We start from the raw sequence: 15,043 nt of genomic DNA on the forward strand, positions 1-15,043 counted from the left end.
GAAAGTCTGTGAAACTCTGGTCTCCACTTACCTACCAAAAAAATCAGAAGTGGAGTTGTCGCTCAAATGGTAGAGTGCCAGCTTTGAGCAAAAGAAGCTCAGTGTCAGTGCCCAGGCCCTGAGTTCAAGCCCCAGGACTGGCAAAAAACAACCTCCACAAAAAACAAGTTCAAGGGGCTATGTTCGAACAGCAGTATCATCACCACAAAGCAAAAAGAGTAGGGACTCAGTGGTAGAGAAAGCTTGCCTAGCAAGCATGAAGCTCCAGATTCATCCCCCAAAATGCAAAAAAAAAAAATTAATTATTTAAATTCATGCTTTACATTATGACAAAAAGGATACTCAGAACTCATCATTGTTATCCTATTTCACTTTTTTTTTTGGGGGGGGGGGGTTCCGGTGATGGGGCCTGAACTCTGGGCCTGGGCGCTGTCCCTCAGCTCTTCAGCTCAAGGCTAGCGCTCTACCACTTGAGCCACAGTGCCACTTCCGGCTTTTTTCTTTTTGCTTATGTGGTGCTGAGGAATCGAACCCAGGGCCTCATGCATGCAAGGCAAGCGCTCTACCACTGAGCCACCTTCCCAGCCCCTATTTCACTTTATTTACATGTATCTGTGTATGGATTTGCTGTGCCTGCACATGTCTTTTACCTTCTGTCTTATGTGATCAAATGGTACTATCCCACACGGTGGCAGTACTGACACCCTGGAAACAAACAGATTCAATCTGTTAACTGTCGGTTTAACAGAGTGCTGGAGAACACACTGCTAGTGCAGATAAAACTTGACTGTATGTCCTCGCTGTTGTGATTACATGGTGAACAGTCACAAATTGAGGAACTATTCTTCCAGTATTTGAATATTACTATTTGATTCAGCAAAGAAATCCTTTCTACAGATGATGGTCTGAAAGAATAAACTTGGGATGGAAGAAAAGATCCAACAGGGCTCCATTGTTTTTCTTTATTTCCCCCTCTATGCTGGGCATGGAACCCAAAGCCCCTCAGGAGCTGTAGCACTGAGCTATAACCCTAGCCCTAACTTCTATGTTTCCTTTTTGTTTGTTTGATTTTGAGACTGAGGGTTTTTTTTGGGGGGGGTAGTGGGTCTTGAGCTCAGCTTCTTATGCTTTTGCTTGGCTCTTTTGCTCACAGCTGGTGCTTTGCCACTTGAGTCACACCTCCACTTCCAGCTTTTTGTTAGTTAACTGGAGATCAGTCTCTTGGATTTGTCTGCCCAGGTTGGCTTTGAATCTCCATCCTCAGCCTCCTGAGTAGCTAAGGCTCAATCCGTGTAACAGTTTTTTAAAAAATTGTTATTGTTATCGCCCATAAAGACAGCATTGCATTTCATAGTTGGCTCACGGTGGCTTCTACCTCCTCCCTTTCTATGTATTGTAACTATTTATTGTAACACATTCTGTACCTACATACAAAACGCTTCCGCGGAGAGCTCCTGGTTAAGCACCGGCCAGATTCGAGTCTCGGCTGGCGTGCAGCGGGGTCACGCCCCGCCTCGCAGGGCTGCCCTCCCAGAGACCGTGGCCGAGGGCGGCCGCCAGGGGGCGCGCGCGGGGCGGGAAGGGGAGGAGCTTCGCGCTTTGACCCCGCGCGCAGCCCGTCGCCCAGCGCCGCGGCGGGAAAACCCGATCCGACCGACGGTGCTGCCGTCTCCTTCTTCCACCTTCGCACTCCCGCGTGGCGCGGCTCACCGTGATGGAGGAGGGGGAGGAAGCCGAGGAGCAACAGCGATTCTCTTACCAGCAGGTACCGGACAAACGAGGTCCCGGCAAGGCCAGGGCCGCGCAGGGCGCTCAAGAGCCTCCGGAGCCCCTGCTGGCCTCTCCGCAGGGCCGGCCTCGCCCTCCCGGGCGCAGATGGACTGCGCACGCGCCGCTGCCGCGTGGGGGCGTGTGCTGGTTTCCACGGCAACAGGGCGGGCACCGGGCGAATGACGTGGTGCGCTGAGGCCGACTCCAGGGCGGCGCCAGGGAGCCCGGCGAGCTGTGAGGGTGGCGTGTGGATGGCGAACGGAGAATCCAGCCTTCCAGAGGCGCAGGCGGGAGGATCCCGACTTCAAGGCCAGGGTGCGCTTCGCAAGGACACTGTCTTTAAAACCAAAAAACAGAACCCGCTGCCGGTGGCTCACGCCTGTCATCCTAGCTACTCAGGAGGCTGAGATCTGAGGATCGAGGTTCAAAGCCAGCCCGGGCAGGAAAGTCTGTGAGAAAACAGGAGGTGGCGCTGTGGCTCAAGTGGTAGCGCTCTAGCTTTGAGCACAGACGTTTATGGACCGCGCCAAGGCCCTGAGTTCAAGCCCCACGACCGACTAATAATAGTAATGATGATGATGATAATAATAATAATAAAGCCCAAGTAGTGCACTGAGCGCCGGGCAGTAGAAACCAAAGCTGTGCAACGCAGACCCCTGGAGCCATTAACTGTCAGGTCTACAGAGGAGGAAATCGTTGCAGAGAGGATTCAGATCTTGGCAGGTCACCCTCTCCCAGAGCCCACCCTCAAGTCCTGGGTTCGCATTCTTAGCTACTCCAACTTGTGATTGCAGTCACACGAGTTTGTGCCCTAGGCTCAAACACAGTTTGAAAGTTTTGAATTGGAACCGCTGCCTCTCCCGGTAGGTTGAATGGATAGATGACGGCAGTCCAGGACTTCCGCGGCTGCGTTTGTTAGGGGGATTCAATCTTTCCTTTCATCAGCAGCGCGATTCTAGTGTGGAGACAGTCATGGGAATATTGCTCTGTGGTGAGTGGCAGCCTGCAAGGGGATTGGCCGAGGGAAGAGGGCAGAGCATTTTCTGCCCAGGAAGCCAGGAGTGTCAGCAGCTCTTGTTCGGAGCCTTCACACCTTGCGGGAAATGGAAGGAATAGTGCGGGGAGCACCCGGAGGAGGCCATCACCAGCATTCACCTCTAGTTAACATTTTGTTCACAAACTCAGGAAGTGGAGATGGGAAGAAGTTTGAAGCCAGCGCAGGCAAAAGTTACCAAGATCCCATTTCTGCTAATAAGCCTGGTGTGGTGGTTCATGTCTGTAGTGCCAGCTATGCAGGAGATCCTGCTCTGAGGTCAGCCTGGGCAGACATGTGAGACCCTACCTGAAAAATAACTAGAATAACCAAAGCAGAGCCACTTGAGTGCCTGCCTAATAAGCAAAAGACCCTGAATTCAAGCCCCAGTACTGCCCTTAAAGGGGGGTGGGATATGGTTTGCTCAAGGCTGGTGATATAACCCAGTAGCAAGGTGCTTGCGTAGCATGTGCAAGGCACTGGGTTTGATTCCCAGTATGTCTAAAATGTGTTTGCTGGAAAGGCTGCTCAGGTGCACCCACAAACTTGCAAAGGCGGGTCAGGTGTGCTCTTCAGCCTTTCCTGGTGTCCTATGCTTTTGTTCTTTGTGGTGTGTTAGCCGGGGGCTGCTGGGGTCTGGTAATAGAGGGGTGGGATCCTGCTGGCTTTACTTGATTAACGACCCTAAGGGCCGAGTCCCTGTCTGGTTTGTCATCATGTTCCCCAGACACTGAGCATGGGCCGTTGCACCTCAGGAATGAGTGCTTAGTTGTGTAATAACTGGGGAAAGTCACCCCCATACTTGACTTCTCTCCCTGCTGACATGTCTTTCTTTCTTTCCTTTCTTCCTTCCTTCCTTTCTCTTTCTTTTTTTTCTCTCTCTTTCCTTCCTTCCTTCCTTTTTTTTTTTTTTGGTGAGTTGTGGGCTTGAACTCTGGGCCTGGGCACTGTCCCCCAGCTCTTCAGCTCAAGGCAGCTGCTCCACCACTTGAGCCACAGTGCCACTTTTGGTTTTCTGATGGTTAATTGGAAATAAGAGTCTCATGGACATTCTTGCCCAGGCTGGCTTTGAACCGTGATCGTCATATCTCAGCCTCCTGAGTATCTAGGATTACAGGTGTGAGCCACTGACACCCGCCTTAATTTTTTTTCTTAAGGCATGGAAAGCTCTTATTTGCAACCTTCCCATGAAATACTTTATTTTTCCCCCCAGAGGCTAAAGGCTGCAGTTCACTATACAGTTGGTTGTCTTTGCAAAGAAGTTGAGTTGGACAAAGAGATGCCGTTCAGCAAACAGACCATCGCAGCAATTTCTGAGCTGACTTTTCGGCAGTGCGGTACGAAGCCCCAGTCTTCCTCTGCTATAAATCCCAAAGCTTCGGCTGCCCGGGGGGTGCTGTGGGCCAGACTGTGGCTGGAGCATGCCTTACCTGCACAGAGCATTTTTGGCCTCTGTCTTCATGCCCTTCTGGGACTGGGAGATTTGAATAGGAGAAGAATTATGAGGGTTCCCCCCCCCCCCATTATACTAACATTGGGCCATTAGCACCTGTATTTTTATTATGTTTTAAACTGCCCTGATGGCTGGAACAGTACAGATTTTGTATTTCAATGCTTTAAACATTTTTATGTTTAAAGTTTGAGAGCATTGGTATTTCCTTGTCTGGGAAAATGATTGTCCTTGCAAGCACTAATTTGTTTAGCAGAATTTCAAGTTAAAGGATTGTGTGTAGAAAGCAAAGGTGAAGGGCTGGGAAGGTGGCTCGGTGGTAGAGTGCTTGCCTCACACACATGAGGTCCTGGGTTCGATTCCTCAGCACCACATAAGCAGAAAAAGCTGGAAGTGGCATTGTGTCTCAAGTGGTAGAGCACTAGCCTTGAGCTGAAGAACTGAGGGACAGCGCCTAGGCCCAGAGCTCAGGGCCCATGACCGACAAAAAGAAAGCAGAGGTGAAGTCACAGTGGGTGGCAGTTGTTTGGAGAGACAAAGAAGTCATGATGATTGAGACAGCTCTGTGCAGTTATGAAACCGTGGGGCCCGTCTGAAGCACCTCTGTTCACCTTTAAAAGGCTCTGTGGGTGCCTGGGAATGTGGCTTAGTGGTAGAGTGCTTGCCTAGCATGCTGGAAGTCCTGGGTTTGATTTCTCAATACCACATACACAGAAAAAGCTAGAAGTGGCATGCTTGAAGTCCTGGGTTTGATTTCTCAATACCACATACACAGAAAAAGCCAAAAGTGGCACTGTGGCTCAATTGGTAGAGTTATCCTTGAGCAAAAGAAGCTCAGGGACAGTGCACAGTCCCTGGGTTCAAGCAAAAAAAAAGGCTCTGTGCTAGTACTCACTCTACTGAGTGTGTGAGATTTCATTTTTCCTCCTAAAATGAGGTAGAGGTAAAAGCAGCTAAAGCATTACCTTTTTTTTTTTTTCTTTCAGATAATTTTGCCAAAGACCTTGAGATGTTTGCAAGGTGGGTAGAGAGCTTGATGGTGTGATGCTTATGTTTATGTTTTATTGACACTGTCCATCTGCTGGTGCGTTGGCTCTTTGTGGGAATGAAGTGGGGGGGGGGGGGGCAGGCCAGGCCTGGCCCGGCGGCGTGCGCATGGCTCATCATTCTGCAGGAATAGAACATCTGCTGTAATCACGTTGATTCACACTTGTCTTGGCAGTTTTTGAAGTTCTCCAAGTATATTTCTGGCCTTTTTTTAAACCATTCTTCAGTTCCAGGTTGAAAATATCTGAGTAATGTCCCCAGGACGCTGATTGTGTGTGGTGGGGAGGTTGCGGGCGGGGGGGGGGGGGGTTGGGGGGGGAGGGGGGTTGGGGGGGTTTAGGGGCGGTGTTGATCATTTTGGAAACCAGGTGTGAGCCTGAGAATGGCCCACGCTACGAGGCCGGGGCCTCACGTGTGCGCGGTGATCGCCCGCAGGTGTGCACATGATGACAGGCAAGGCTGTTAACCGCCACAGTTGTGAAAAGTGGGGGGACTCGATTTCACCCTTTGAGGCTGGGGCTTTTACAGGTGATTTATGCTCTTCTCTTCAATTAGTACCACAGGTAATTGGAAACAATCGCCACGAATTGCTTTTATGCCTCAGTTGGAATGACTAAGGCCTGACAGAGCTAAAGCTTTTTAATTTGCGACCACTTCTGATTGGTGCCAGCCTTTCCTACACCCCATACTTTTCACCTTGCTCCCGTTAGCTCTTTGTTTCTGGGATGAATGTTTTGAATGAATTAAAGCAGTAGGTTCTCAGAGGGCAGGCTCTAAATCTCTCCTAAGCCTGTATATATCAGTTCCTAAAAACCGCTTAGCATCATCCACTTGGCCAAGAGCACAGGGGTATTATGGGATGCGTATTCATCGTTAATTCAGACAGGTGGCCTTAGGTTACCCTCCACGATGTCCCATGAAATATGCGTTCCGTCTTCACTTGCCATCTTTGTGCTAGCTGTGGAAATCATTAAAAAACTTAAAGTACTTTCATAAAAATTCCAGAAACCAAAATGAAAGTAGAGGCTGGAGGTATACCCTGTAGAGGCTTGCCTCGCATGTGTCAGGCCTTGGGTTCCATCCCTGGTGCGCATGTGTGCACATGCACACACACACACACACACACACACACACACACACACACACACACCATTAGGAATAGCATGGTAACATATTATTGAGCTTTTAGGTCTTGCTGTGTAGTCCAGGTTGCCCTCAAACTTGGAGTCTTCATATCTACTGAATGCTGGGATTACAGCATTGCCACTGTATTTGACTCTGGGTTAGTTTGCTTTTTTCTTTTGAGACAAGGTCTTTCAGTATAGCCCAGGATGGCCTCAAACTCTTGGTCCTCCTGCCTCATTCTCCTGAGCACCTGCATTACAGGTGTGTGCCCCAATGCGTGGCTCCGTGTGTGTATATATGTGTGTGTGTTTGGTGGCACTGGTGGTTGAACTCCCACTTGAGCCTAATCTTAGCTACTCAGGATTCTGAGATCAAGGGTTGCAGTTTGAAGCCAGCCCAGGCAGAACAGTCCATGAGACTCTTATCTCCAGTAAACTACTCAGAAAAAGCTGGACATGGTGCTGTGACCAAAGTGGTAGAACACTAGCTAGCCTTGAGCACAAAGAGGCTCAGGAAGAGCACCCAGGCCTGGATTCAAGCCCCACACTGGCAGGAAAAAATTAAAAAGGGAGAAAAAGCTAAGCAAGAGTGAGGGGTTTTGATGAGTTCAAGCCCTGGTGCCAGTGTGCATGCATATGCACACACACACACACACACACACACACACACACACACACACAGTGACGCCAGATGTTGTGAAATGGCACACGACCACTGTGCATTTAGGAAGATGTATAAGATTATTTGGTGGGGGGCTGGGAACGTGGCTCAGGGGTAGAGTGCTTGCCTTGCATGCATGAGGCCCTGGGTTCGATTCCTCAGCACCACATACACAGAAAAAGCTGGAAGTGGGTGCTATGGCTCAAGTGGTAGAGTGCTAGCCTTGAGCTGAAGAGCTCAGGACAGTGCCCAGGCCCAGAGTTCAAGCTCCACGACCAGCAAAAAAAAAAAGATTATTTGGTGGAACAACAGAGCAGTATTTCTGGTGATTTCATCTTTAGCTTGGCAGACATTCAGTGAGGACCAGTATGTGCTGACCGCTTTATTAAGGATACAGAGATCCCACTTCTGCTTATGAAGTTCTTATTTTGGGCTGAAGTTAGTATTGGCCAGAAATGTAATCAGAGCAATAAATAACTGAATAATGCTTACTTCACATAGTCTTTCCTAGCAAGGAAAAGATGACTGTGATGAGGGCTTTGGTCCAGGTTCTGGCCTCCAAGCCAGAAAACTGGAAGTGGCGCTGTGGCTCAAGTGGTAGAGCGCTTGCTTGCCTTGAGCTGAAGAGCTGAGGGACAGCGACCAGGCCCAGAGTTCAGGCCCCACGACCGACCAAAAAAAAAACAACCAAAACCCAAAAGCAGCCTCAGTGTGAAGGGCGCTCTTGTTCCCCCTCAGCTGCTGTGAGGGGAGCACGGGGAGCCACAGCTGGCAGGGCAGGGTCCCGAGGATCTGCATGTGCTTTGTCTCTAATTCAGCCCTTAGAAATCACTTTCCGGATCTTTGCCACACTTCACAGCGATTCTTTGTTCAACTATTTAATGTCTATTTAAGCAGAGGTGATCTGTGGGTTTTGAGGGTGATTTTTTTTTTTTCCTCCCTCCACTAAAGTTGCTCCCTGAGCATCTTGCTCTTTCTAGGCTGCTCCTGGAAGGGCTTCTGTCGGCTCCTTCGCGTTCCGCAGCCGCTCCCCACCCCTCCCCAGCGGACAGGTGGGCTCTGCTGGCCCTCCGTCTCCCTCTTCGCTTGGCATCTTGCCTCAGAACCTCACTTGCATGTCTGTCCTTGTTCCTTAATGTCCTTCATCTTAAAAGATGGGCTACTTCCAGATCCTTGAGCTTTTATATTTCATCCCAACTTTAAACACTAGCAAACATGTTGGTGACTTGTTTCTGCCCTTTCCACAGACACGCGAAAAGAAGCACAATTAACACCGACGATGTGAAGCTCTTAGCGAGGAGGAGTAATTCACTGGTGAGAGACAAATCTCTTTCCTGTCTCCCCTTTTCCATCAGAATACATTATTCCCAATTAATCACCGGAAGCCAGGAAGTTATTCCCCAGGGCACCTTGCGTTAACAACTGGAACTGGTTGAACCATTCAGACCTGCCTGTAATTTATAATCTTTCTTTCTTTCTTTCTTCCTTTCTTTCTTCCTTTCTTTCTTTCTTTCTTTCTTTCCTCTTTGTTTCTTTGTTTGTTTGTTTCTTTCTTTTCATTATGATGGATCTTGCAAAGCCAATTTGAGATTTTCTAATCAGGAGTCTGTAGATTTTATAACGTGCCTCTTTTGTAATATTTCAAAACTTTTACTCCTGTGTTTCATTCACACCATGTTGTGCATGGTTAGGGGCTGGTCTGTGTGGGTGATTAGCTTATCCCACACTTCTGACGGACCCAGGGTGGAAAAAGTTTCTGTAAAACTGAATGTGCAGGAAAAGGCATGTTTTCCCTGTTTTCAAGTGTAGAAATTATTTTGACCAAGTCCTCATTTCCCAGGTGATAACACTTGGCACCCGGGGCCCCAGGCGGGTGGCCAAGGTCAGTGGGCAGAGCCAGGACACACAAGGGCAGTGTTCTTTGTTTCTTTGTACTATGTTCCATCTCTGTCTCCAGAACATTCCTGGCATACAGGAAGGGCTCAATAAATAGATTTTCAGTGAATGTGTTTGCATGGCTCTTGAGACAGTTCACAAGGACTTTGTTTTTGCTTTTGCTTCCCCCATCTGACCTGGAACTCTGGAGCTCAAGTTGTTCTCTGTTTCCTGAGTAACTAAGACTGTAGGCTTCCCTGCTTGCCTGGCTTATATAGACTTACTGTGTGTGTGCGCGTGCATGTGCAGGCGCTCCTGTACTAAGTTTGCTAGTACTGGGGATGAACTTGGCCTAGGTGGTATCCCTTAGTCTTTTCACTCAAAGCTGGTGCTCTGCCTCTTGAGCAGCAACTCCACCCAACTTTTTGCTTTTGTTGTTGTTGTTGTTGGGAACAGGGCTTGAACTCTGGGCCTGGGTGCCGTCCCTCAGCTCTTCAGCTCAAGGCTAGAGCTCTACCACTTAAGCCACAGTGCCACTTCCGATTTTCTGAGTGGGTTATTGGAGATAGAGTCTCATGGACTTTCCTGCCTGGGCTGAGTTTGAACTGCAATACTCAGAAATCTTAGCCTCCTGAGTAGCTAGGATTACAGGCATGAGCCACCGGTGCCCAGCTTTTGCTAATTATTTTGGAGACAGAGTCTCACCAGTCTGGACTGGTTTGAACTACCATTTTGTAGATCTTAGCCTTCTGAGCAATTATGATTATAGGTGTGAGGCACCTGCGCCTCAGGCACTCGTGCTTTAACAGTATATTTGTGACTGGTGTGCCTGCTACAGACTCCCCTGCTTTTTTTTTTTATTGTAAAGATACTATACAGAGGGTTACAGTTACATGAGTGAGGTAATGAGTACACTTCCTCTTGAACATTGTTACCCCCTCCATTGTTTTCCCCCTACCATCCCCTCCCTCCCTCCCTTCCCCGAGGTTCTTTTTTTTTTTTTTTTGATTGTGATTAAGTGATTACATAATTTCAAAGTCACAAGTTCATTCTAACTTCCCTGGAGCAAATTGTCTACCACAGTCTGTAATATATAACAGTGTTCACATGTTATATACCATATTTGTGATCAGCAGCATGGGGATATTTAGTAGTGGTTCAACCAGATGAGCGGGGGTTCTTTGTTTCTTAAGTCCTGTTAGTTTTGTCGTATCACCTAACATTTTGGATTTAGCATCCACTTATCAGGGAGACCATGTACCGTTGGTCTCTTCGTTCTTGGTCCCCTGCTTTTTATTTTATTTTATTTTGTGCAATAGTGGAGCTTGAACTCAGGGCCTGCACTCTCACTTTACATTTGCCGAAGACTGTCACTATACCTTGAGCCACTTCTGGCATTTTGCTGGTAAGTCTCATGTTAGTCAGGTACCAGTGGCTCATGCCTATAATCTTAGCTACTAGGAGTCTGAGATCTGAGGATTGTAGTTTGAGGCCAGCACAGGCAGGAATGTCTGTGAGACACTTTTTTTTTTTGGTTGTGGGGCTCGAACTCTGGGCCTGGGCACTGTCCCTCAGCTCTTAAGCTCAAGGCTAGTGCTCTACCGCTTGAGCCACAGCACTGCTTTTGGCTTTTTCTGCTTATGTGGTACTAAGGAATTGAACCCGGGGCCTCATGCATGCAAGGCAAGCATTCTACCACTGAGCCACCTTTCCTGTGAGACTCTGATCTCCAATTAACCACCAAAAAATTGGAAGTGGTGCTGTGGCTCAAGTGGTAGCCTTGAGCAAAAAAGTTCAGGGACAGCACCCAGACCAAGAATTGAAGCCACACAAGGTACCTACAGTCAAAAAACTATCATGGACTTTTCTGTCCAGGCTGGCTTTAGACTTTAGTCCTCAGCTGTCCCTCTCCTGAGTAGCTAGATAAAAGTCTCATGATTACAGACATGAGCCACCAACACTCAGCTTTTGTTTTTATGTTTTTTTGTTGGTTGTAGGACTTGAACTCAGGGCCTGGACACTGTCCCTGAGCCTCTTTGGGCTCAAAGCTAGCACTCTACCACTTAATCCACAGCACCACTTCCATTTTTGAGTAGTTAATTGGAGATAAGAGTTTCACAGGGACTTTTCAGGCTAGCTCCAAACCTGATCCTCAGATCTCAGCTTCCTGAGTAGCTAGGATTACAGGCGTGAGCCACCGGTGCCCAGCCAGCTTTTGTTTTTGAGACAAACTGTTTATGCAGTCCAGGCTGGCCTTGAACTCTGATGTCTCAGCCTCCTGAATGCTGAGTTACAGGTGTGTGTCCTCATTCTTGGTTAAACTTTACTTTTTTCTTGTTGTTGGTGGTGGTGGTGGTCATGGGACTTGAACTCTGGGCCTGGGCGCTGTCCCTCAGCTCTTCAGCTCAAAGCTAGTGCTCTACCAATTGAGCTACAGTACTACTTCCAGTTTTTTGGTGGTTTATTGGAGATGAGACTTTCCTTCCCAGGCTGGCTTTGAACAGTAATCCTCAGATCTCAGCCTCCTGAGTAGCTAGGATTACAGGTATGAGTCACTGGCCCCCGGCTAAACTTTACATTTTTAACTTTTTAAATTACTCAAGGAATTTTTACATTGATAAATAGTTCTTGGAAAGACATAGATTTTTCCAAGGAAGAAAATAAAAGCAACTGATTTAACTGTAATGTCACCAAGGTTATTCTATTTTTTTCCACAAGTTCTTTAAGTAGAAATGGTTAGGATGGGTGTAGTTTGGTTATTTCTCCCTCAGGTGTATACAGTGTTTTCCCACCAGTTTTAAATACAGTAATACAGCCTCATTTTATTTTCTTGTAGCTAAAATACATCACAGAGAAGAATGAGGAGATTGCTCAGTTTAATCTAGAACGAAAAACAAAGAAGAAAAAGAAATTGGAGGATGGAAACAAAAACCCCAGGGAGCACGCAGACGAAGAGATGGTAGAGTGAGAGTGAAGTGTTTTCTCTGCTCTGGAATAAGGCGGCCTTCAGCAGGTAGAGCTGCCTCGGCCCTGAGTAGTGTCGCCAAGGGAATCCTTTCTTCCTTTTTTTCCACGAGTAGCAAAACTATTTGAATGTGGCTAAGGACCGCATAGGCAGCCTTGCCATGAGGCAGAGGCTGCTGCTGCTGTGCTGGTGTGGGCTTGGGGACAGATTTTAATGGTGTTACTTGAGATTCTTCTGATTGGCTGCTGCTTGCCCATGGGCCTTGCTGATTGGTTGTTTCTCTCTCTCTGAACTTGGTATTTTGTTCCCACCATGCCTCCCTCTGTAAGGGGAACTTTACTCCACATACTCCTCCCCTCCACCCCCACGCCCCCCCCCCCCCCCAACAACATATTCAGTTCTGACTTAAGTGGAGGTCTCATCTTGGACTTGCTTAGAGATGGGTAGAGTTATAATGATGTCCCTGCCTGCCACAAAGTGAATTCTGACAGGATAAATAGAGATGCTTTCAAAGAAAAAAAAAATGGTGAGGTGGCTTATGTGCTGTATTTTGTAAGCCATTAACTTCAGAAGCTAGTTTAAAAGAAAGCTGGGGATTCCAGCAAAATATCTCCATGTCTTCCTCAAGCCTGTGAGAAAGGCCTGAATGTGAACGCTATGTCCCATGACTTCAGTATCCTGCAGCTGGTAAAATGTTGTTAGCAATTAAACATGACTGATTTTTTTTTTCACACAGAAATCACGGTTATTTCTTCACTATATTACAGCTTCTAGTTTAGTGCAGCCTAGGTGAATAAAGCTGTATTTATTTAGCTCTCTGACTACTAGTGTTGTTTTTAAACCTGTGCCACTTTGGTTGCCATATCAGAAATGGTATTTAAATGGTATTTCATACTTTTTTTTTTTGTCGGTCATGAGGCTTGAACTCTGGGCTTGGGCGCTATCCCTCAGCTTTTCAGCTCAAGGCAAGCGCTCTACCACTTGAGCCACAGCGCCACTTCCGGTTTTCTAGTGGTTTATTGGAGATAAGAGTCTCATGGACTTTCCTGCCTGGGCTGGCTTTGAACCGTGATCCTCAGATCGCAGCCCCCTGAGTAGCTAGGATTATAGGCATGAGCCACCAACGCCCAGCCTTCTTTCCTTTCTTACTTTTTTTTTTAAAAGAGTGTGTGTGTGTATGTGTGCGTGTGCGTGTGCGTGTGTGCTGAGACTTGAATTCAGAGCCTCCAACGCCCAGCCTTTCCTTTCTTACTTTTTTTTTCAAAGACTGTGTGTGTGTGTGCGCGTGCGTGCGTGCGTGCGTGTGTGTGTGTGCGCTGAGACTTGAATTCAGGGCCTGGGCACTGTCCCTCAGCTTCTCTTTCTCAAGACAAGTACTCTACCACTTGAGCCATAGCTTTACTTTTTGACTTCTTTGTGTTTTGTGTTTGTTTGTTTTTTTGCCAGTCCTGTGCTTGACCTCAGGGCCTGGGCACTGTCCCTGAGCTGCTTTTACTCAACACTAGCACTCCACCACTTGAGCTACAGCATCATTTCCAGCTTTTTCTGTTTATGTGTTACTGAGGAATCGAACCCAGGGCTTCATGTATGCTAGGCAAGCACTCCACCACTAAGCCACATTCTCAGCTCTACTTTTGACTTTTTGATGGTTAAGTAAAGATAAGAATCTCATGGATAAGCTGGGCACTGCCTGTAATCCTGGCTACTCAGGAGGTTGAGATCTTAGGATCATGGTTCAAAGGCAACCTGGGCAGGAAAGTCTAAGAGACTCTTATCTCCAATAAACCACCAGAAAACCAGAAGTAGTGCTGTGGCTCAAGCGGTAGAGCACTCGCCTGGAGTTGAAGAGCTGAGGGACAGCACCCAGGCCCAGAGTTCAAGCCCCATGACCAACAAGAAAAAAGAATCTCATGGACTTTCCTGCATGGGTTAGCTTTGAACCATGATCCTCAGAGCTCAGCCTTCTAAGTAGCTAGGATTACAGGTGTGAGCCACTGGTGCTCCTCTGTTTGTTTATTTGGTTGTAGGCCTTGAACTTAGGGACTGGGTGCTGTCTCTGAGCTCTTTTGCTCACAGCTAGCATTCTACCACTTAGAGCCATTGCTCCACTTCTGGTTTTCTGGTGGTTCATTGGAAAGAAGAGTCTCATGGACTTTATTCATCAGGCTGCCTTCAAACTGTGATCCTCAGATCTCAGCCTCCTGAGTAACTAGGATTATGAGAGTGAGTCACCAGCACCTGGCAGATCTTAATTTGTATCTTGATTTACCAATTTAGTAGCTGTGTGAATTTCAGAGGAGTGTGTGTGTGTGTGTGTGTGTGTGTCCATGTCCATCTGTCCGTCCTGGGGCTTGAACTCAGGGCCTAGGTACTGTCCCTGAGTTTTTTTGCCTAAGGCTAAATACGCTACCACTTGAGCCACAGCTCCACTTCTGGCTTTTTTGAGTAGTTTATTGAAGAGCCTCACTGATTTCCTTGCCTCATGGTCCTCAGATCTTAGCCTCCTGAGTAGCTTGGATTACAGGCAAGAGCCACCAGCACCTCACAATTTCAGAGATTTTTGTGGTTTTCTTTCTTTCCTTTCTTTCTTTCTTTCCTTTTTTTCTTTCTTTCTTTCTTTCTTTCTTTCTTTCTTTCTTTCTTTCTTTCTTTCTTTCTTTCTTTCTTTCTCTCTCTCTCTCTCTCTCTTTCTTTTTTGGTGCCCCATTGGGGCTTGAGTTGGGGCCTGTGCGCTGACCCTGAGCCTGTGTACGAGGCTGGAGCCCTCCACTTGAAACATACACGAGTGTTGGTCTTTGTCCTCTGTGGGGGTTTGGGAACCACCAGGTCTGTGGGATCTGTGGGTTTGTTGGAGACGGGGGAGGGGAAGGGCTTGTGGCTCCTCTTGCACCCGCTACCCAGGGACAGGGGTATGGCCTGTGTCGCAGAAGGCGGTGCTAGGGCGCAGTAGCCGGCTCATCCTTGCCTGGAGTCGAGTGGACCCAGAGGTGCTGCCACTGTGTCCTCCTGAGCCCTCGTCGCTGGTTCTCGGGTGCGTTTGTTTTTCTCTTTGGGTGCTGGGAATGGAAGCAGGCGTCACACATGCTCCGCACGTACTCTCCCAAGCTGTGTCCAGCCC

The 15,043-nt window shown here is 47.9% G+C and overlaps 1 protein-coding gene across 1 annotated transcript; it reads left to right on the top strand.

Annotated features, from left to right (window-relative positions):
* Positions 1-1,623: 1,623 nt before the first annotated feature.
* LOC122121457 (centromere protein S-like) lies at positions 1,624-12,746 on the top strand. Its single transcript, XM_042695681.1, has 5 exons — positions 1,624-1,765; positions 4,017-4,140; positions 5,240-5,273; positions 8,333-8,399; positions 11,797-12,746. Exons 1-5 carry the CDS (start codon positions 1,715-1,717, stop codon positions 11,926-11,928), a joined length of 408 nt encoding a protein of 135 aa, XP_042551615.1. The 5' UTR covers positions 1,624-1,714; the 3' UTR covers positions 11,929-12,746.
* Positions 12,747-15,043: the final 2,297 nt, after the last annotated feature.

This window comes from Dipodomys spectabilis, unplaced genomic scaffold, assembly GCF_019054845.1.
Source record: "Dipodomys spectabilis isolate Male_0828 unplaced genomic scaffold, ASM1905484v1 ptg000188l, whole genome shotgun sequence".
Lineage (NCBI taxonomy): Eukaryota > Metazoa > Chordata > Mammalia > Rodentia > Heteromyidae > Dipodomys > Dipodomys spectabilis.

Bases quoted from the DNA above. Each gene is read 5' to 3' on its own strand.
- LOC122121457 (XM_042695681.1), top strand. From the start codon at position 1,715: ATGGAGGAGGGGGAGGAAGCCGAGGAGCAACAGCGATTCTCTTACCAG. The intron at 5,274-8,332 runs GTGGGTAGAGAG...CCCTTTCCACAG, and splicing joins GACCTTGAGATGTTTGCAAG to ACACGCGAAAAGAAGCACAA. The intron at 8,400-11,796 runs GTGAGAGACAAA...ATTTTCTTGTAG, and splicing joins CGAGGAGGAGTAATTCACTG to CTAAAATACATCACAGAGAA.